This window comes from Saccopteryx bilineata, chromosome 7 (genome assembly GCF_036850765.1).
Source record: "Saccopteryx bilineata isolate mSacBil1 chromosome 7, mSacBil1_pri_phased_curated, whole genome shotgun sequence".
In the NCBI taxonomy this organism is placed as follows: Eukaryota; Metazoa; Chordata; class Mammalia; order Chiroptera; family Emballonuridae; genus Saccopteryx; species Saccopteryx bilineata.
Window position 1 is genome coordinate 76,281,393 of NC_089496.1, and position 22,249 is coordinate 76,303,641.

The window sequence follows — 22,249 nt, forward strand, 5'->3', positions numbered from 1 at the left end:
TTAATTTACCATTGAGAGACATTAAAAGCTGACTCACTCTTCTTAAGGCTGTGAAAGCAACATTCTTGACCTTTTTTAGAGTGTGGCGGCCACTTTCCTATTTTAAAGTAGGAATAAAAGAGGAAGAACTTCTTGGAGAAAAAATAATTTAGAATTGAGGTGGAACATATTCAGTAATATAAATTCAGTTTAATTAAGGTTTCTATCTGCATCATTTTCATGAGACTTTTAAAAAATATCTTGTTACTTCAAACGTTGATCATAGGAAGCTAAGCAGAAGTGAAGGTTCTTCATTTACATTAATTATACTAACAATTTATCTTAACACTTAATCACACACTGGATTTGTACTGGAACTTGGATTGAACTTGTGTCTGCTGGTTCCTAGCTTGGCGCTTTTTGTATTACATTATGTGACTTTTTAGGACAAAGTTATGTAAAACCAGAAAGAGGCTCTGGGTATAGTATTGTAACTACAAAGGGGAATGTGGTAGTGTACTGGGAGTCTCTGTGTTCAGTGTTTCTGTTCCATGCCAGTTTTTCCCTCTGAGCAGCAGCAGCCGCCAGGCATGGCTGAGAGGTCTAAATCTTCTGTGCATTTCTGTCTTCTAGTTTGTACCTGTTCAAGCTAGGCCTGGCTCCTCAGATTCAAGACCTGTATGGAAAGGTTGACTTCACTGGTAAGGAGTTACAAACCTAGCAGGATATATTTGATATATGTGGAAATAGCCTGGAGAGTCAACAAAACCAATCTTAATGACGTAGGGCTTTGAAAATACTCTGGCAACAGAGATGAAAGTAGCATAAGTAATTTTCTTCTTTGGTGTGGTAGGAGGAACACTAAACTTGGAATTTCAGGCACTATTCTCTCAGTTATGACATGGGTATGATTAGTGAGTCCTAGTTTTTTTATATCTAAATTGGGAATAATATTAATGTATATAACATTAACATATAACACTGAACACTCATGTCTGTGAAACAAACTTTAGGACAGTCTTTCCCTTTGCCTTCCAGCAAGCAACTACTATGGGCAAGGGTGGGGTATGGAATGAGGAAAGGTGACAATTTTATAATTTTTAAAATGTTAGGTTATTTGGGTAATTTAAAATTTTAGCCTATTTAATTTTTTAAATTAATTTATTGTATTTACATAGATTTTAGTGTCCCCCCAAATTCATACTCCTAGCCTATTTAATTTTAAAGTGTATTTATTTAGCTTACTTTAAGTATTTGCTTTAGTCAGCTGCTTGAACAGATGGGGGCTTGGGTAGAAAAAGGACAGCATTGATTTGATATTGAATGAGGGTTAAGACAGACCTTTCAAACTGGTGATTATTTTACAGACCTGGGAGTTTAATAAAACTTTTATCTACGATAGTTTTCTTCCAGAGAAGTTGTTCACCATACCTGGGGCAAAGGCCTGGCCTTACATGTTGTTTTCTTTATCATTTGGCTTCCCGCCTTAGAGATGAAATTGGTTAGTAGCTAGTGGTTTGGGTTGGAGAGACGGAGATAACAAACTGCTTGTAATTCACTTCTAACTGAGCTTCCTTTGATGCTGCTCCATTTATAGGTTCGCTGCGGGAAATGCCATAGCAGCAGTTATTTTTGATGTTCTTGATAATAGTATTAATAGTTAACATTTACTGAGCACATGTTATGTACCAGGGACTGTGTTAAGTGCTTTCTCTATATTATCTCATTAAATCCTTTTAACAACCCTAAGGGGTAGATGCCATTTCACCCCATTTCTGTAGTTGAGGACTGTTTCCTCCTCTGAGTTATGGGAAGGTAACTTAACTTGCTTGACTGCATCTCCCTTCTTCCCTGTAGAAGAAGAAATTAACAACATGAAGATTGAACTGGAGAAGTATGGGATCCAGATGCCAGCCTTCAGCAAGATCGGGGGCATCCTGGCTAATGAACTCTCAGTGGATGAAGCCGCATGTAAGAGAAATTTTGTGGGTTCAAATGGGATTGTTGCTACCACTTTTTTCCCCCTTCTTTTCCAAATGAGAGGACAGGAGATAGAGAGATAGACTCCTACATGTGCCCCGACCAAGATCATCCAGCAACCCCCATCTGGGGCTGATGCTCTGCCCATTTGGGGGCATGCTAGCAACTGAGCTATTTTTAGCACCTGAGGCAGAGGCTCCATGGAGCCATTCTCAGCGCCTGGGGCTGATGTGCTCCAATCGAGCCATGGTTGAAGGAGGAGAAGAGAAAGCAGGGGTGGGGCGGTAGGGGGGTGGAGAAGCAAATGGTCACTTCTTCTGTGTGTCCTGACTGGGAATTGAACCCAGGACATCCCTACTTTCAGTAATTAATACTATCATGATGATCTTGGACATTAGGAATTTTGCTAGCTTAATTCAATAGACTTAGTTTTAAATACTGCTGTAGTCTTTTGTGCTATTGTTATTTGAAAATAAGATAATTGATTATAATAACGTAGAAAGTGAGTTCTACGTATCAGCACCTCTTTGATTTGCTTATTTTTTATGGTATTTACATGATGACTAAGGGTTAGCATTTCTATAACAAATTCTCCTTGCAAGGTTCTCTTTTGAATATTTCCCTGTGAGTTTCCAAATTCAGCATCCCAGATGTGGATCAAAGTTGTGGCTTTGTGTAGTCTAAGGAATCACTAGGATTACCAGACCCAGGGAGCCACTCCTCCAACCCCAGTCGTTATTTGGCTATGAAAACACGCCCCTCTCCGTAGTAGCCTGTTGCAGAGTGGTTTGTATGTGTCACATACGTCCTTTATATGTTTTCAATTTTAGTACATGCTGCCGTTATCGCTATTAATGAAGCTGTGGACCGTAGAATTCCAGCAGACACATTTGCAGCTTTGAAAAACCCTAATGCCATGCTTGTAAACCTTGAAGAACCCTTGGCTCCCACTTACCAGGATGTACTCTACCGGGCCAAGCAAGACAAAATGACAAATGCTAAAAACAGGGTAAAAATATAACATCTTTTTCTAATTGATTTATGTTCTAGTTTCTTGTTTGGTTTGACTTCATCTTAAAAATTAGTTTTATTGAGGGACAATTTGCATCAAGTAAAATTCATCCATTTTAAGTGTATAGTTTGAAGAGTTTTAACAAATGTATGTGTTTATGTAACCACCTCCCCAAAAGTTCCCAGGCTCGCCTTCACCGCCAGTCTGTCCCCCACTCCTCACCCCTGACCCCAGTCAACTACCAGTGTTTTTGTTCCTGCAGTGTACACTTTTGAGAAATTCATAGAAATGAAATGGAATTACACAGGATGTAGTCTTTTGGCATTAGATTCCACTTTGACTTCTACTTTCTTCTTAAATTTTGTGCAAACTGACGGTGGCTCTGAGAACTGGTCCCTGGATGTGCCTGCTCGGCTTAGTCTGAAGCTGCGCCGCTTGCGCCCAAGTGCAAGGACAAGGCTCATGGCGCTCCCTTCTCTGCCCGGCACTGGCAGAACCCTGGGCTGCTCCTTAACAAGCAGACCAGCTTTTTATGTTTTAGTTCTAGCCAAGTGGCACCCACTTTGTTCTTTACTAAGGATTTGAAGCCACACCATTACTTGCTCTTGGTTCTGTTATGGGGGGAGAGGAGCTCAGGTGTATTTCTGTCATCTTCTTAGAGACTTGAGCTAATCTGACCCCACTTCTAACATGTCTTCAGACAGAAAACTCTGAGAGAGAGAGGGACGTCTATGAGGAGCTGCTCACTCAAGCTGAAATTCAAGGCAATATAAACAAAGTCAACAGTAAGTATGCCCCTGAGTCAGGCATCTAAGGGGATAACAGAGATTGTGACTGTTGCTCAGTTCTTGGACCGGTGAAATTATTTATTTATTGTGGATGTTAGTGGAATTGCATAGTAACTATTGCTTATGACTGTGTTTTGTATTCATGTCTCTGTTAGCTACTGTTGTTCTCGGCCAGGTCCTGGATCCTCCATCTGTTCCACTGCTGTGGTTCTGGGCTGAGCTTTCTGGCTGTTTCACTCTTCACCCTGCATTACATACCTTAAAAATCTGAACAGGAATTTTATTTTTTCAATTTTTAAAGTAATATAATAGCTTTGTTTTTCTGTTAACAACCAGTACAGTTTATCTAGAGGTAAAAAATAAAAAACCAGACCCCTATCACTTAGAAATAACCACTATTGATTTTTTTATGAGTAATCCTTTTAAGACATATATTTAAACAAAAATGAGATTTCACTTGTCATACTGATTTTTGTGTACATGTGTTGCATACTTTTAAGAAATTAATTTCTTGAAAGTATCATTTTCATTTTGTCCCTCTTCTGCTAAAGGGCCTGCATGGGTCCTTCTGACTTGCCAGCCCTAATGTGGGAAGGACCCAGCCCAGTGCAGTTCTTCATATGGTGTTTTTTGCATATAACTGTAGAAACTCGTTTGCCTAATTATCTCCTATTTTCATTCTTTTGTTCATAACTCAGTAAGTGGCTCTGGAGTGGTACAGACCTGGGATTTGGCCTCTTGCCTTCTTTTTTTTTTTTCTTTCTTTCTTTTTTTTTAATCAAGTGAGAGGTGGGGAGGCAGAAAGACAGTCTCCCGCATGTGCTTTGACTGGGATCCACCCTGTGAGCCCGCTACCAGGTGATGCTCTGCCCATCTGGGACCACTGCTTCGTTGCTCAGCAACCAAGCTATTTAAGTGCCTGAGGCGAGGCCATGGAGCCATCCATCCTCAGCGCCCAAGGCCAACTTTGCTTGAACCATTCCAGCCATGGCTGCAGGAGAGGAAGAGAGAGAGAGAAAAGGAGGAGGGGAAAGGGTAGAGAAGTAGATGGTCACTTCTCCTGTGTGCCCTGACCAGGAATCAAACCTGGGATGTCCATATGCCCAGCTGACTCTCTACCATTGAGCCAACCAGCCAGGGCCTGGGTGTCCTTTTATATATAGTTGTCTGTGTGAGAAGAAAGGTCAGTACGTTTCCTGCTGTATAAAATACTTTCTTTTGCTCCAGGATTTTTTTAAAGTGTTCAATTCATATTCTTCATATGTGATCAGAGAAGCAAGATAATAAAATATTCCTCAAATAGATTTTAGCACAGTAAGGAATTTCAGGGCAAGTTGGTTAGAACAAGGCGCTAAAGGTGTATGAGGTGCAGTCAGAATAGAGAAAGGAATGATGACTTCTCCTTGGAGGTTTGTCTGAACGTTCACTGGGATTCTTACCAGTAGATAAGATGACAGAAAGGCACAGATGAGGCAGAGTTCTCCATAGAGGAACATTCTTTTACTCATTGAGAAGAAATTCTGAGGCATGAGGAAGTTGTACATTTGCTAGAAAGATATAGAGAGGTTAAATTAGGTTCCAGGGATTATTTTACTGTAATTATAGATAAGATCTTTCCCCTGGGGCGTGAGAACCAGCATGAAGCAGTTAACACTGCCCCAGAAGAAAGCTGCATTTAAAAATAAGAAAGAGATTTTATATTTTTATTGAGCAGAATAGGGGAAATTGGAATGAGATAATTAAAGCTTAGTGGGAAAAATTGTTTAAATAATGTTTTAAACTTTATCATGTTTGCGATGTAAATATTAGTGTTTATTTGCGTATTTGCATAATTAAGTAAGAAGTTTCTGTTTCCAGTGAAAGCATAATTGACTAGATCCTTTTGTAAATATTCTGAGTTTCTGCATTGCCTATCTAGGGGAAGCCTGGTTGTTACCTATGTTGATTTTTGTTTATTTCCCATCCCAACTACTACAAAAGCTCCACAGCTACATGTGCAGCATACAGTGGTGCTCAGCTAAAAAGTTAAAGGAATGGATGGTTAGTTGGCTAAGAGCCTCATAGACCTGCAACCATGGCTCAAGGGGCCACCAGCTTGGTGTGGTGATCAGTTAGCTGAATTGCAAGCATAATTGTTGGGAAGAAGTGAGCAGTCTCAGGGGTCTACAGTGAGACCACAGAGCCATGGGAATGTTTAACCTTTTAGTCCTGTTACCTCTTGTTTTTATTTTAGTTCTGCTCTTCCTCATGACCCTCTAGTGCAGCGGTTCCCAACCTGTGGGTCGCGACCCCGGCGGGGGTCGAACGACCAAAACACAGGGGTCGCCTAAAGCCATCGGAAATACATATTTTATTTAAAAATGTATTGTATAATAAATATGTATTTTCCAATGGCTTTAGGTGAAAAATGTATAATAAATATGTATTTTCCGATGGCTTTAGGCGAAAAATGTATTGTATAATAAATATGTATTTTCTGATGGCTTTAGGCGACCCCTGTGTTTTGGTCGTTAGACCCCCGCAGGGGTCGCAACCCACAGGTTGAGAACCGCTGCTCTAGTGTATTTGAGGCTTAATTTTCCATTAGACTGTTTTGTTTTCTTTCTAATACCTTATATTAATTTATTTTGCTTTTTTACTAATGAAGACATTTGAAATTGGGAAGTAGTCAAATGTAAATTTTTTTGTTGTTGTTAAGTTTATTTTATTTTTTACAGAGACAGAGAGTGAGTCAGAGAGAGGGATAGACAGGGACAGACAGACAGGAACGGAGAGAGATGAGAAGCATCAATCATTAGTTTTTCATTGCGCGTTGCAACACCTTAGTTGTTCATTGATTGCTTTCTCATATGTGCCTTGACTGCGGGCCTTCAGCAAACCGAGTAGCTCCTTGCTGGAGCCAGCAACCTTGGGTTTAAGCTGGTGGGCTTTTTGTTCAAACCAGATGAGCCCGCGCTCAAGCTGGCGACCTCGGGGTCTCGAACCTGGGTCCTTCGCATCCCAGTCCGACACTCCATCCTCTGCGCCACCGCCTGGTCAGGCAAATGTAAATTTTTTTATTTTTAGTGTTATTGATTTGTTTTGCTACTTTGATGATAAAATTAGTTGTTTATTTCTGTGTGGGGCATTGGAGGGAGAACTCCATTTTCTCTTCTAAAATTTGGGAAATTTAAAATAATACCCTCATTATTTCTGATATCAGAAAATACTTTATTCTGACTTTTAACCTAATACCTTATTTATTTTAAAATTTACAAAGTGACTTTATGCATATGATTTTATCTAATCTTAGTAACACTGTAGTAAGGAAGGTGTCTTTATTATTTTTTTTAGATGAAGGCACGCTTGGGTTTTGATTGTCAGATATTGTATTAGAGACCTGTGTGACCTCAAATACTGGGCCAAAAGCAGGGAGTGTCAAGAGGGTATAGACAGTCCCTTCCATCCCACAAGGTCAGACCATCTTGGTGTCACACTGACTGCTCTGGCTGGGCTGTGTTGACATGCCAGACTAATGAAGAAGAGGTTCTGAATGCTGTTATGTGAGAAATGATTGTGGGCCTGGTCTGCAGTGGTGCAGTGCATAAAACATCGACATAGAGAGCTGGGGTCGCCAGTTCAAATTCCCCCAAACTTGCCTGGTGGCCAAGACACATACGAGAAGCAGCTACTATTATGAGTTGATACTTCCTGCTCCTTTCCCTGCTTTTCCTGTCCCTCTCTCTCCTCTCTCTAAAATCAATAAATAAAATATTTTTCTTTTCTTTTGACAGAGACAGAGAAAGTCAAAGAGAGAGACAGACAGATAGGAAGGGAGAGAGATGAGAAGCATCAATTCTTCGTTGCAGCACCTTAGTTGTTCAGTGATTGCTTTCTCATATGTGCCTTGACCAGAGGGCTACAGCAGACCAAGTGACCCCTTGCTCAAGCCAGCGACCTTGGGCTTCAAGCCAGCAACCTTTGGGCTTAAGCCAGCGACCATGGGGTCATGTCTATGATCCCATGCTCAAGCCAGCGACCCAACGCTCAAGCTGGTGAGCCCGTGGTCAAGCCTGATGAGCCCACACCAAAGCCAGCGACCTTGGGGTTTAGAACTCGGGTCCTTTACATCCCAGTTCGATGCCCACCAGGTCAGGCAATATATAAATAAAATATTTAAAAAGCTCTGGTTAGTTGGATCAGTGGTAGAGCATCAGTCCAGTGTGTGGATGTCCCAGGTTCGATTCCTGGTCAAGCAACCATCTGCTTTTCCATCCCTCCCCCTTTTCTCTCTCTCTCTCTCTCTCTCTCTCTCTCTCTCTCTCTCTCTCTCTTCTCCTCCTCCTCCAGCCATGGCTCAATTGGTTTGAACGAATTGGCCCTGGGCACTGAGGATGGCTCCATGGAGCCTTCACCTCAGGTGCTAAAAATAGCTTGGTTGGTAGCAAGGCCCCAGATGTGCAGAGGATCAGCCCCAGAAGAGGGTTTCCAGGAGTCTCTCTCTTTATCTCCCCTCTTCTAAGCTGGAAAAGAAGAAAAAACAAAGATGGAGGGCACTAAGGGTCTGGAGTCTGGAGTGGATTGTCACAGGGCAATGGGGATTAGATATATTCAAGTATCTGCTCTAAGGTGAATTTAAAAATTTTATGAATAAATTTATTAGGGTAATAATTGGTTAATAACAATAGGTAAGTTTTAGTTGTACAACTTTATAATATGGCATCTGTATATTCCATTGTGTGCTCACCACCTAGTGTCCTTCCGTCACTGTATACAGGGTGGGGCAAAGGTAGGTTTATGGTTGTTCATGTGCCAAATAATACAATAATTAATAAGTAGTAATACAAGAATAAACTCTGTGTTTCATGTACTCTCAACTCTAAACCTATTTTTGCCCCACCATGTGTTCAGTTGCCCCACCTCATCCTCCCTAACAATATTTTTGAAACTGAATTGTCCAAAGAGTTATAAATTTCTGTGGGAGACACATTCTCCTGTTTGGAAGTTTTAGACAATTTGGCATTTTAGAAGGAATTTAGGCATATATTAATCTAGATTGGTACCTCTTACTTTGCTACCCATACTGGCATATGGAGCCCTGGTGACTGGCTTTAAGGTTCTTTTTCAATCCCCAAATCTTATGCCTCTGCGGTAGTCCAGAAGAAAGGGTCCCTGAATGCTCTTTCCCTAATCTGACACGAGGTTGGTTTGTGGGGGGAAGCTATCCTGTGCTATACTGTTAACAGTGCTTGCCTTCTTCCTCCTCAGCGTTTTCGGCGCTAGCAAACATAGACCTGGCTTTGGACCAGGGAGCTGCCCTGGCCTTGTTCAGGGTTCTGCAGTCCCCGGCGCTGGGTCTGCGGGGCCTGCAGCAGCAGAACAGCGACTGGTACCTCAAGCAGCTTCTGAGTGACCGACAGCAGAAGAGACAGGTGAAAAGACTCAGGGGCCAGCCTGCACAGGTTTATGCACAGCCATCTGAATCCGTGCTGTCACTTTAGAGACTTACGAGGCCTTTTTTCTCTAGTATAACTTTTCCTTCTGCATATAAGTTGGGCTTTTAAAATATCCTCAGGTAAAGTACACATTGTCTTCAGCCCTCTTTGGTTTTAGAATTGTAAATTCTCTTTTATGATAATAACCCTGTCTCCCAATCTAACCCCCCTTCCTCTAAAGCCTTTCGCTTACTCCCACAACTAAAAGCCACTGGGGAAAATCTGAGTTTTTTTACTTTCTCACTTCAGTTATTTCCACTTTAAAAACCATACCTCCCTGGTGTCCTGTGGCCACCACTGGGGAGGCGCCCACTGTGCAGCAGGAGCAGACTATGGGATTGAATTTGGTGGACTTTCTCAGAACAAATATGAGGGGCTTTCTTTTTTGTCTAAATAAGGGCACATATGCGTTTTGCGAATTCCCAGCGTACCGTGGCCAGATTAGCATAAGTGTGCTAGTGATTCTGTACCCATTTTATCCAGGGCATTTTGATGTTTCTCACAAAACACTTCTCTAAATGCACTGGTGTCCAGAAAGTCACTCTACCCCAGACTAGGCCAGGGCTGCCACTTTGGCCACACTTGTCCCTGAAGCTTTCTGTCCCTAGTGACTGCTGTGGAGGTGGGAAAACCTGAGGTCTGGAAGCAGAGGCAGCAGTACTGTAATCTTGGCGTAAACGTTCTTGTTTTTCTCAGGGTGGTCAGGCGGATCCCCTGCAGAAGGAGGAGCTACAGGCTGCAGTGGACGCTGCCAACTGTGCTGCCCAGCAGTATCAGAGAAGTAAGAGCCCCCCCCTCCCCCGCAGAGTGTCCTGAAATACTGGGGGAGTGGCTCCATGTCACTGGGGATCTGAGGTTGGAGCCTGTTACCCCTCATGACACCCTGAGCCTCCTAGCTGTAATCCGTCTCCAAGCGCCTTTGGTAGGGTTCCTTTGTCGGTGTGGCTCCCTTCAGCTGGTTAGGGAACATCTAGAGCAGGCGAGACTTCAGGGATTGATAGGTAAGATTTGGACGGTGAAAGAGGAGAGGGAAGGATGTTCCCAATATGGGGGCAACGGGTAAGGAAGTGTGAGCTGAGGTAAAAGGTATATTGAAGGGACAATGGGTAGAGGAAAGTTTTTGTAGATGCTTTGCGCTGGGTTGTGGAAGGTAAAGGCTCAGGGAGATGGTGGAAAGCTCCAAACACAGCTGAAGAGGCTGATGCTTTACTTACCAGCTACAGGGAAGGGACAAGGCATTTAGGGGGATAGTATGGTGACTGTGGATGATTTGGAGTAGAAAGAAAGCATGGGGGAGGAGACAGGAGGATGCCTTATTGCAATATAGTTTGCGTGGCGCACCATCCACCCTCACACAAAGGAGACAGCTTTCTAAAGACCAGAGTTCCTGCCCTGGCCGGTTGGCTCAGCGGTAGAGCGTCGGCCTAGCGTGCGGAGGACCCGGGTTCGATTCCCGGCCAGGGCACACAGGAGAAGCGCCCATTTGCTTCTCCACCCCTCCGCCGCGCTTTCCTCTCTGTCTCTCTCTTCCCCTCCCGCAGCCAAGGCTCCATGGGAGCAAAGATGGCCCGGGCGCTGGGGATGGCTCTGTGGCCTCTACCTCAGGCGCTAGAGTGGCTCTGGTCGCAACATGGCGACGCCCAGGATGGGCAGAGCATCGCCCCCTGGTGGGCAGAGCATCGCCCCTGGTGGACGTGCCGGGTGGATCCCGGTTGGGCGCATGCGGGAGTCTGTCTGACTGTCTCTCCCTGTTTCCAGCTTCAGAAAAATGAAAAAAAAAAGAAAAAAAAAAAAGACCAGAGTTCCACTTCAGGTGGCACGGCTCACAGTTCATCCAGACTGTAACTTTGTTCTGTGACAGTTGGCATCTTCTTCCCCTCAGGGCTCTCTTAGCCAACTGTGTTTCTGACCCTGTTTTCTGCCAGGGCTGGCAGCAGTTGCAGCGATCAATGCGGCCATCCAGAAGGGTGTCGCTGAGAAGACTGTTCTGGAACTAATGAATCCTGAAGCCCAGCTACCCCAGGTGTATCCATTTGCTGCTGATCTTTATCAGAAAGAGCTGGCTACCCTGCAGCAACAGAGTCCTGAAGTAAGTAACCAGGACATGTCCTGTTTCTGGGCAGAATGCGCTGGGAGGGAATTTAATACCCACTTCGTGGTGTAGTGAGTGCATCAAGTTTTTAACCAGAAACTTAGACTCCTTATGTTTTTATTACATTTCTAATCTCATTGGTGTTCCCGAGTGTCTCCTCACTGTCGCCCTCGCCTTCTCTGTCCAGCATAGCCTCACGCATCCTGAGCTCTCTGTCGCAGTGGAGATGTTGTCGTCCGTGGCCCTCATCAACAGGGCTCTGGAATCGGGAGACATGAATACAGTGTGGAAGCAGTTGAGCAGTTCAGTCACAGGCCTGACCAACATTGAGGAGGAGAACTGTCAGAGGTGGGTGCCCGCATGCTGCATTGACTCCTTTGATGGCTGTTACCTCTTTCATGTGTCATCCCTGTTTTCTTCACAGGCACTGTGACTTATGTGGTCATTCTTTTTTTCTATTTTGATTCATTTTATACTTTTTTATCTTGAAGGATTTATAGTAAATTGACAGATATCCTGATGTTTCACTTCTAAATATATAGGTATACTTATCTAAAACAAAGAGGATGTGTGTTATATAGTCAAAATAATACCTTTTACTCTGACAAAAGCTGTAACACTTTTTTTTTTCTTTTGTATTTTTCCAAAGTTAGAAGTGGGGAGGCAGTCAGACAACTCCCACATGTGCCTGGCTGGGATCCACTCGGCATGCCCCCAGGGGGTGATGGAGCATTGCTCCGCTGTGGCCAGAGCCATAGTGCCTGAGGTAGAGGCCATGGAGCCATCCTCAGCGCCTGGGCCAACTTTGCTCCAATGGAGCCTTGGCTGCAGGAGGGGAAGAGAGAGACAGAGAGAAAGGAGAGGGGGAGGGGTGGAGAAGCAGATGGGCTCTTCTTCTGTGTGCCCTGACCAGGAATCTAACCTGGGACTTCCACACACCAGGCTGACACTCTATCGCTGAGCCAACCGGCCAGGGCTTGTAATACTTCTTTATAATATATTCTTTAAATCTAATCCATCTTCATACTTCCTCACTTGTTTCAAGACTGGCTTCAGTGGGTTTGTTCAAACCAGTATTCAGTCTAGAACCGTATCTTACATCTGTCCTGTGTGTCCCTTAGGTATCTTAATCCAAAATTGTCTCTTTTTTTCCATGATACTGATTTGTTAAAGAGACGGGGACAATTGTCCTATAAAATGTCCCATTCTGGTTCTGCTTGATTTCTGATACTTGTCCTATTCCTATAAATTAGGAATTAGGTCTAAAGGACTGTCAAGATTCAGTTGAACATTTTTGGTGACGTATATTGCATATTTCCTCACGTCAAGACTCCTGAAATCTACTATCTTGCCATTAATAATACTAAGATTAATCCTTGAATTAGGGAGACAGCTTATCCCTCCAAAGGATATCTGTGTTTATTCCTCACCAGACCGTACTTCCTTTTTGTACCCTTTTGCTCTATCAAAATGTCCAGTTCCTTATTAACAATTCATTGACTTAATATTTTTAACCCCAACTGATAATCCTTGCCGAAATCAGTACTTTTAGTAAGAGCTGCTGAATGATTTATTGATGTCATTCATTCTACATTTCCTAGCTGGTGGATGGCCTTGTTTTTATTTTGTCTGTAGAGGAAAGTACTTGAGCTGCTGCCTCTTTCTGATTCTAGAGTTGGTCTTGCCCGGAACTTAGAGTCTGTTAAGAATAGAAGATAGCCTTACATTTTCACATTTTGTTTAAGGTAACTCCTCAGTCTCAAAGCTGGCCTCTAGAATGTATCAAACTGTTAGAGGACCTTAACTATCAGTGTTCTTTGGATACTTTGCTTCTGGTCTTCTCATGCCTGTCACCCACAATAACCCTGAAGGTTCCTTTTCTTTTTTTTTTCTACAGAGACAGAGTCAGAGAGAGGGATAGATAGGGACAGACAGACGGGAACGGAGAGAGATGAGAAGCATCAATCCTTAGTTTTTTGTCGTGACACCGTAGTTGTTCATTAATTGCTTTCTCATATGTGCCTTGACTGTGGGTCTTCAGCAGACCAAGTAATCCCTTGCTTGAGCCAGCGACCTTGGGTCCAAGCTGGTGAGCTTTGCTCAAACCAGATGAATTCGCGCTCAAGCTGGCAACCTCGGGGTCTCGAACCTGGTTCCTCCACATCCCAGTCCGACGCTCTATCCACTGCACCACCACTCGGTCAGGTGGTTCCTTTTCTTATGTTGCACTTCATTGTCTTTTTTTGTCTGGGGACTGGGACAGGTATCTCGATGAGCTGATGAAGCTGAAAACTCAGGCACATTCAGAGAATAATGACTTCGTTACATGGAATGACATCCAGGCTTGTGTGGACCACGTGAACCTGGTGGTGCAGGAGGAACACGAGCGTAAGTATTCCACTCCCACCTCCCACCTCCCACCCCCCACCCCCCGTGTGTCACAGTGAAAGTGGTGTTAGTCCATGAGCTTGTTCTAAACACTGCTCCTGGAAGGGTTTTTTTGTTTGGTTTGGTTTGGTTTCTGGAAAGGTTTTTAAAAATTGAAATATATATACATATGACTCAAAAATCTAAGGTTGGGCCTGACCTGTGGTGGCACAGTGGATAAAGCGTCGACCTGGAAATGCTGAGGTCGCTGGTTCGAAACCCTGGGTTTGCCTGGTCAAGGCACATATGGGAGTTGATGCTTCCAGCTCCTCCCCCTTCTCTCTCTCTCGCTCCCTCTCTCCTCTCTAAAAATTAATAAATAAAAAAATTAATAAAAAAAAATCTAAGGTTGCATATTATTTTTAAAGCACCAGGCAACTGCTCTAATTAGGTATGTAGGTAATAAAGACTAAAACTTTCAGGAGATGAATTGAACACGATCTGTTTGGGGTTTTTTTTTCTTTTTTTTTTTTGTATTTTTCTGAAGCTGGAAAAGGGGAGAGACAGTCAGACAGACTTCCACATGCGCCTGACCGGGATCCACCTGGCACGCCCACCAGGGGCGATGATCTGCCCCTCGGGGTGGGGGGGTCACTCTGCCGCGACCAGAGCCACTCTAGCGCCTGGGGCAGAGGCCAAGGAGCCATCCCCAGCGCCCGGGCCATCTTTGCTCCAATGGAGCCTTGGCTGCGGGAGGGGAAGAGAGAGACAGAGAGGAAGGAGGGGGGGGGTGGAGAAGCAAATGGGCGCTTCTCCTATGTGCCCTGGCCGGGAATCGAACTCGGGTCCCCCGCATGCCAGGCCAACGCTCTACCACTGAGCCAACCGGCCAGGGCCTGATCTGTTATTTTTGAAGACTATATTTATTGATTTTATAGAGAGAGGAGAGAGGGATGGGGGAGAGAAAAGTATAGTTGTTTCACTTAAGTTGTTCACTGCATGCTAGTTGCTTGTCGTATGTACCTTGACCTGGCAAGACCAGGGTTTTGAACCAGCGACCTCAGCATTCCAGGTTAATGCTCTATACACAGGCCAGGCCAATCTGTTATTTTAAAATGCTGTTACAACCAGTAGTTCTGACACTTAACTCTCTGGAGTTAGGTCACATTGCTTGGGTTGAGGGCACAGTCCTCCACGAGACTTGCCACTTCAGACGTCAGTATAAGTCTGGAGTTCTCGGGTCACCACATTTCTGAACAATTTTTTGTATAAATTCAGGTGCTTCCTCTACCCACTCAAGTTCAGTAATTTTTTGGACTGACTCACAAAACTCAACAGAAATGCTATACTTAGGATTATAGTTTTATTATAAGGGATTCCAATCGGAACCAGCAAAAAACAGAGAGCTATAGGGCGATCACCTGAGCTTTGGGTATCCAGAGTTTTTACTGGGGCTTCATTACATACAATGATTGATTATATCACTGGCCATGTAATTGAACTTAATTTCCAGACCACCTCCCCTCCCTGGAGATAGGGAGACTGGGCTAATATATCACATGGCTCAGAGTCCTAGTCTTCTAATCACATGGTTGGTCTTTTCAGCATGGCCCCTGTCCTGAAATTACCTGCGGGTTCACCAAAGTCACCTAGTTGGCATGAACTCAGGTGTGATTCCAGGGACCACCATGAATAACAAAGTTATTCCTGTCTCTTGGGAAATTCTAAGGATTTAGAGGTTCTTTTCCAGGAACTAGGGACAAAGACCAGCCAAAGTTTTTATTATATAACAGAGTGCTCACAAAAGTAGCACAGCTGACTAAGATATTATAGGAGTACAGATAAAAAAGAAAGATACCATGGGAGTGAATGCTTCTAGTTTAATTTGTATTTCCTGTGAGAGATATTCAGCTGACTTAGTGGGAAGAGCCTTGCATTATAGCAGGGAGCCCTGGGCTTGGATCTTCCGTCTGCCATTTGTTTGCTGTATGATCTTGGAAGAGAGATCCCTAAGCCTCACCTTTTTTCCTGCAATAATAATGAGTTAGGTAACTACTGTTTAAAGATTGACCTGTTTCTAGAGTTTCTTAAAGAAATGACCATTGTTTCTTCACCTTTAGGGATTTTAGCCATCGGTTTAATTAATGAAGCCCTGGATGAAGGCGATGCCCAAAAGACACTGCAGGCCCTCCAGATTCCTGCAGCCAAACTGGAGGGCGTCCTGGCAGAAGTGGCCCAGCATTACCAAGACACGCTGATCCGAGCAAAGAGGGAGAAAGCCCAGGTGAGCAGCATCAAAACAGTTCATTTCTGTTCAGAGAACTTCATCTCTCCAAGCCCCAAGATAGAGGGAGTCACTCAGTGACTCTTCCTGGGCAGCCTCAGGTTCAGGCTCTGGAGGGATACAAGGTGTGAGGGACACAGACTCTGCCTCTGGAAGCTCTGTTGTTTTACACATTGGGGTTTTTCTGTTGTTACTGTTGTAGACACGTCTCTATGTCTTTAAGTAAATTCTGTATTGAAATGCAAGATCTAAAAAATGGATGTCATGTAAGTATACAGTTGTATAAATTTTAAAAAATGAGCATACCTGTATAATGGTACACAGATTATAAAAAGTGTTAGCAACCCTCCTCATATCCCCTACCATCCTTATAAACCCCTTTACCATCTGTCAGTAATCAGGATCCTGATTCTGCCTCTTTTTGAATTGTGAGATCGTATATTATGTCCTCTTCTGTGTCTGGCTTCTTCTGCCCAGCATAATATTAATGAAATTGGTCCACATGGTTGCATGCACCAATAGTTTATTTATTATCATTGTTGTGTACTATTCCATTGTGTGATTATATATTCTATTATTGGTGAATTGTTGGTTGTTTCCCAGTCTTTTGACTATTGCAGATAGTGCTTCTGTCAATATTCTAGTGCATGTCTTTTGGTTAGTATGTATACATTGCTAATAGATATACATTTATTTAGAAGGAAAATTTATGTGTCATAGGGAATACAGATGTGTAATATAATGTAATACATATAAGCTCTAGTAGATAATGCCACAAATTCTTTTTTCTTCCTTTTCAAGTGAGAGCAGGGGAGATAGATTCCTGCATGTGCCTGACTGGGATCAACCCAGCAACCCCTGTCTGGGGCCAGTGCTCTGCCCATCTGGCACCATGCTTGCAACCAAGCTATTTTTAGCACCTGAGATGGAGGCTCCACAAAGCCATCCTCAGCACCTGGAGCCAATGTGCTTGAATCAGTTGAGCCAGGGCTGTGGGAAGAGAAGGGAGAGGAAGCGGGGTAGAGAAGCAAATGGTTGCTTCTTCTGTGTGCCCTGACCAGAATTGAACCCAGGACATCCAGACACTGGGCTGTGACTCTACCATTGAGCCAACCGGCAGCCAGGGCCCATGATTTTTTATTTTTATTTATTGATTTTAGCAAGAGAGAGAGAGAGAGACAGGAACATTGATCTGTTCCTGAATGTGCCCTGACTGTGGATCGAACTGGCAACCTCTGCACTGCAGGAGGATGCTCTAACTGAGCTGTATGGCCAGGGCCAAATTTTTTTTAGTATATGTGCTGCCAAAGCGAGCACGCCAATTTTTTTTTTTTTTTTTTTTTTTTTTTTTTTTTTTTTGTATTTTTCTAAAGCTGGAAACGGGGAGAGACAGACAGACTCCCACATACGCCCGACCGGGATCCACCCTGCACGCCCACCAGGGGCGAAGCTCTGCCCACCAGGGGGTGATGCTCTGCCCCTCCGGGGCGTCGCTCTGCCGCGACCAGAGCCACTCTAGTGCCTAGGGCAGAGGCCAAGGAGCCATCCCCAGCACCCGGGCCATCTTTGCTCCAATGGAGCCTTGGCTGCGGGAGGGGAAGAGAGAGACAGAGAGGAAGGAGGGGGAGGGTGGAGAAGCAAATGGGCGCTTCTCCTATGTGCCCTGGCCGGGAATCGAACCCGGATCCCCCGCACGCCAGGCTGACGTTCTACTGCTGAGCCAACCGGCCAGGGCCCAAATTTTTTTTTATAACAGGTTTATTGAAATATAATTCACATACCGCACAACTCACCATTTCAGGATATACAATTCAGTAGTTTTTAGTGTATTCACAGAATTGTGCAACCTTCACCCAGTCAGTTTTGAACAGTATCATTACCGCCAGAAGGAAACTGGTACCCATAGTCATCACTTCTCGTTTCCCTCAGTCTCTCCAGCCCTAGGCAGCCATTAGGCTGCTTTCTTTGCCTGTTCTGGACATTTCATATAAATAGAATAACAAAGTATGTGGTTCTTTGTGACTGGCTTCCTTAGCTTAGCTTGGTTTATTCAAGTTGTAGTGTGTGTTAGTGCTTCAGTTCTTTTATTGTTGAAGAATATTCCATTGTGTGGAATATTACTCTGTTTATGAGTTGATGGACATACAGATTGTTTCCACTTTATGGCTATGGGGATAATGCTGCTATGAATATAAACATTTTCCACAGTAATTGTAACACAAACCTGTCTTTTAAAAATTTATCTTGCCTCTCAGCTTGTTTGTTGAGAAAATAAATGGACAAGATTCATACCTGTTTTTGCTGTTGATGAATAGAAAGTTAGTTTGTATGTTGTAGGACCTCAGATATTAGTTGTGTGATGAAAGCATAATTACCTCTGTTTTTCTAATTGTGATTAATTTCCTTTTAAGTTCTTCCCAATTAACAGCAATTAGATAGGGAGGACCACAGCTTTGCTTTTCTTTCTTTCTTTCTTTCTTTCTTTCTTTCTTTCTTTCTTTCTTTCTTTCTTTCTTTCTTTCTTTTCTTTTTTTTTTTGACTTAGGAGATCCCAATAGTGAAGTTCTTGTAGCAAGTGGAAAAACGGAAAGAAATTCTTAATCCAGGGGGTCAGGTTCTTTCTGGGAATCCAAAGGTAGAAAAACAGACTAAGGTGGTTGATTAATTAGAGCTTTTGTATTGTACACCGATACCCACGGTTAGGGGTGGAGGAGTTGTGGGTAATATTATAATGTCAATAAATCTCCTTTGATTCCATTGTCATCAGAGTAGTTGACATTATCATGTTCTGATCATGTAAATATAGCAAGTATCAGGTTTCATATAAGAGCTACATTAATATGCAAAATGTCATTTGATCTTGTGGTGAGGGTTGAATCACAACGTCTATTCTGTAGCCAGGAAATTGAGACAAAGGAATCAACTGATTTCCCTTATGCAGGTGAGAAGAAGTTAGCTATGTGAAGCTACCAGTGGAAGTCTGTGTCTCTGATAATCAGTTTTGGATCAATTAGATCAATGCTTCCCAAACTTGGCTGATCATTAGAACACTTGAAAAGTCCTTTTAAAAATACAGATTTCTCAGATTTATACTCTGATTCTGTTGATTGAGACTCTCTAACTGGGGTCCTGGCTGTATGATTCTGTGTAGGTCCACAGTGGTAATGTTTATTTTTGCTGCTATATAAGTCCAGCGGGAATCTTATGTTTGATTGACAGAGGAGTGGGCTTTGGGAAAATAAACTAGGCCAGGTTCATGTCTAAAAAAGGAAAGTAGATTGAGGCTATAACTTGTACCAACTCTCATTCACTGCTCCTTTGGTTGGGTCATGGGAGTTAAACTGTTAGAGGATGTGACTAGAGTCTGAAGCATTTCCTTTTGCTGTGGAATAACTTTTTAGAATTAATCAACGGCAGAGGAAGTGAGGGGAGTTAGAGGAAAATTTGCTTAGGGCTGCCAGCCCCAGCGGGGTGGACTATTCACATTAGATGCAATTGCCTTTTTTTACCTCAGCTTAGCTGCTAAGTTTCTCTGAGCCATCTTGAAAATGGTTGAAAAAATAATCATCTGAGTTCCAAATTTAGCAAGCAAAAAATCTTAATTTAAATTTGATCTGTAGTTCTCCTATGGAATCTTTGCATCTGGTTTGGTTTCAGGGTAAATACTGGCCTCACAGAATGACTTGGGAAGTTTTCCTTCCTCTTCTATGTTTTAGAAGAGTTTGTAAAGGACTGGCATTAATCCTTCTTTAAACATTTGGTAGAATTCACCAGTGAAGCCATGTGGTTCTGTATTTTTAGTCTTGCTTTTTTTGTAGGATTATTGCAGGAATCAAAGGAGGACAAAAATACCCAGACAACTTGACTGGGGGAAGTAGGATTTATTTAGCCCGCGGAGCTGCATGACCCCAAAAGAGGCAACCAAACACATGCTCCCTGAAGTTAGATTTCTTACATCTTATATACCTTTCACAGAATACAGGTTTTCATGCAAGGGGCTCGTGATCCCTTTGTCTAGAGCAGGGTTAGTCAACCTTTTTATACCTGCCACCCACTGGTTCCACAGTAATGGTGATTTATAAAGTAAGGAAGTAACTTTACTTTATAAAATTTATAAAGCAGAGTTACAGCAAGTTAAAACATATAATAATAATTACTTACCAAGTACTATATGTCGGATTTTCGTTGTTTGGCAGAGTAAATCTTTATAAAACAACTTACTATAGTTAAATCTATCTTTTTATTTATACTTTGGTTGCTCCGCTACCGCCCACGATGAAAGCTGGAACGCCCACTAGTGGGCGTAGGGACCAGGTTGACTACCACTGGTCTAGAGGTATACGTCACTCACATGACTCTAGGATGGGAGGGTGAGTTTAGGGGAGGTCAGAGAATAAGTGTTGGAATTTGTAAATTAAGGTCTTAAGAACTTTTAAGAGAAGAGGAGGAAGGGGTTTTCAGGTAAGTTGTATCTTGCTTCCTCTGTGTAGCAAGTTGCCCCATGCACCTTTTCAGAGAATTATCGGAAGCAGTTATTCCCCTGCAGGCTCCTTTCCCCCTACATTCTTCCTTGCTTCTTTCTCCTCAGTGGAGGAGGGGTAGGGGGTCTGACTTCTCCTTCCATAGGATATGCAATGCTTATTATTCCATCGTATATTTGTTGCAGGTCTATTCAGATTTTCTTGAAGTATTCATTCAGCCTCTTTTTCTTCTTCTGGGAACTCCATTATGCATATATTGATGATATTTGTGGTGTCCTCAGGTCTCTGAGGCTTTGCTCATTTTTCTTTAGTCTTTTTCCTTACAGTTCCTCAGACTGGATGATTTCAGTTGACTTATCTTCAGTTTTGCTGATTCTTTCTTCAGTTGGCTCAAATCTGCTGAATCCCTCTAGGAATTTTTTAAATTTTAGTTATTGTACTTTACCATTCAAATTTCTTATTCTTTTTTTTTTTTTTTTTTAACAGAGACAGAGAGTCAGAGAGAGAGGGATAGATAGGGACAGACAGACAGGAACAGAGAGAGATGAGAAGCATCAATCATTAGTTTTTTTCGTTGCAACACCTTAGTTGTTCATTGATTGCTTTTTCATATGTGCCTTGACTGTGGGCCTTCAGCAGACTGAGTGACCCCTTGCTCAAGCCAGCGACCTTGGGTCCAAGCTGGTGAGCCTTGCTCAAACCTGATGAGCCCGCGCTCAAGCTGGCGACCTCGGGGTCTCGAACCTTGGTCCTCTGCATCCCAGTCCAACGCTCTATCCACTGCACCAACACCTGGTCAGGCTTATTCTTATTTTTTTTTTAAAAATAATTTTTATCTCTTTGCTGATAATTGTCTACTTGATATGAACTTGCTCTTATATCCTTTAGTTCTTTAGACATGGTTTCCTTTATTTCTTTGAACATATTTAAAATACGTGATATGCGCTAACCAGATAACTCAGTTGGTTAGAGTGTTGTCCTGAAGCACAGAGGTTGACAGTTCAATCCCCAGTCAGGGCACATACAGGAAAAGATTCATGTTTCTGTCTCTCTCTTTTCCCCGTCCTTTCTCTCTCCCCCTACCTCTCTCTCTAAAACCAATAAAAAAATTTTTTTTCTTTTTTTGACAGAGAGAGTCAGAGAGAGGGACAGATAGGGACAGACAGGTAGAAAGGGAGAGAGATGAGAAGCATCAAGTCTTTGTTGCAGCTCCTTAGTTCATTGATTGCTTCTCATATGTGCCTTGACCAGGGGGGAGGGAGAGCTACAGCAGAGCAAGTAACCACTTGTTCAAGCCAGTGACCATGGGGTCATGTCTATGATCCCGTGCTCAAGCCAGTGACCCCTTGCTTAAGCTGGTGAGCCCGTGATAAAGCCAGATGAGCCTGCATTCAAGCCAGCGACCTCGGGGTTTCATACCTGGGCCTTCCACATCCCATTCCAACACTCTATCCACTGCGCCACCACCTGGTCAGGCAATAAAATTTTTTTAAATAAATAAAATAGTTGATGTAAGTCTGTGTCTACCACATTCAATTTGGACAATTTCTGTTGTCTGCTTTTTTCCTTATTTGGAACATGCTGTCTTGTTTCTATGCATGTCTTGTAATTTTTGAAAATTGGACATTTTATGAAAATAACAGGGCGACTAACATCAGATTGTATTCCGCCCTTAAGGTGTATTGTTGTCCCTGTTTGTTATTGTCATTACATGTTTAGTGTCTTTTATTTCTGTTAAGTCGGTTTTCTTTGTCGTGTGTGCACTAAAGTCTCTGTTTGGTTAGCTAGTGGT

At 43.0% G+C, this 22,249-nt stretch overlaps 1 protein-coding gene across 1 annotated transcript in view; it reads left to right on the forward strand.

Annotated features, from left to right (window-relative positions):
- IQGAP1 (IQ motif containing GTPase activating protein 1) overlaps positions 1 to 22,249 on the forward strand; it is a 114,224-nt gene that overhangs the window by 61,891 nt on the left and 30,084 nt on the right. The window contains exons 6-15 of the mRNA XM_066238182.1: positions 613 to 680; positions 1,837 to 1,950; positions 2,790 to 2,968; positions 3,672 to 3,756; positions 9,007 to 9,170; positions 9,930 to 10,014; positions 11,159 to 11,322; positions 11,513 to 11,673; positions 13,589 to 13,713; positions 15,813 to 15,976. Of these exons, the coding sequence (XP_066094279.1) occupies positions 613 to 680; positions 1,837 to 1,950; positions 2,790 to 2,968; positions 3,672 to 3,756; positions 9,007 to 9,170; positions 9,930 to 10,014; positions 11,159 to 11,322; positions 11,513 to 11,673; positions 13,589 to 13,713; positions 15,813 to 15,976 (1,309 nt within the window). The remainder of the gene's footprint in view (positions 1 to 612; positions 681 to 1,836; positions 1,951 to 2,789; positions 2,969 to 3,671; positions 3,757 to 9,006; positions 9,171 to 9,929; positions 10,015 to 11,158; positions 11,323 to 11,512; positions 11,674 to 13,588; positions 13,714 to 15,812; positions 15,977 to 22,249) is intronic.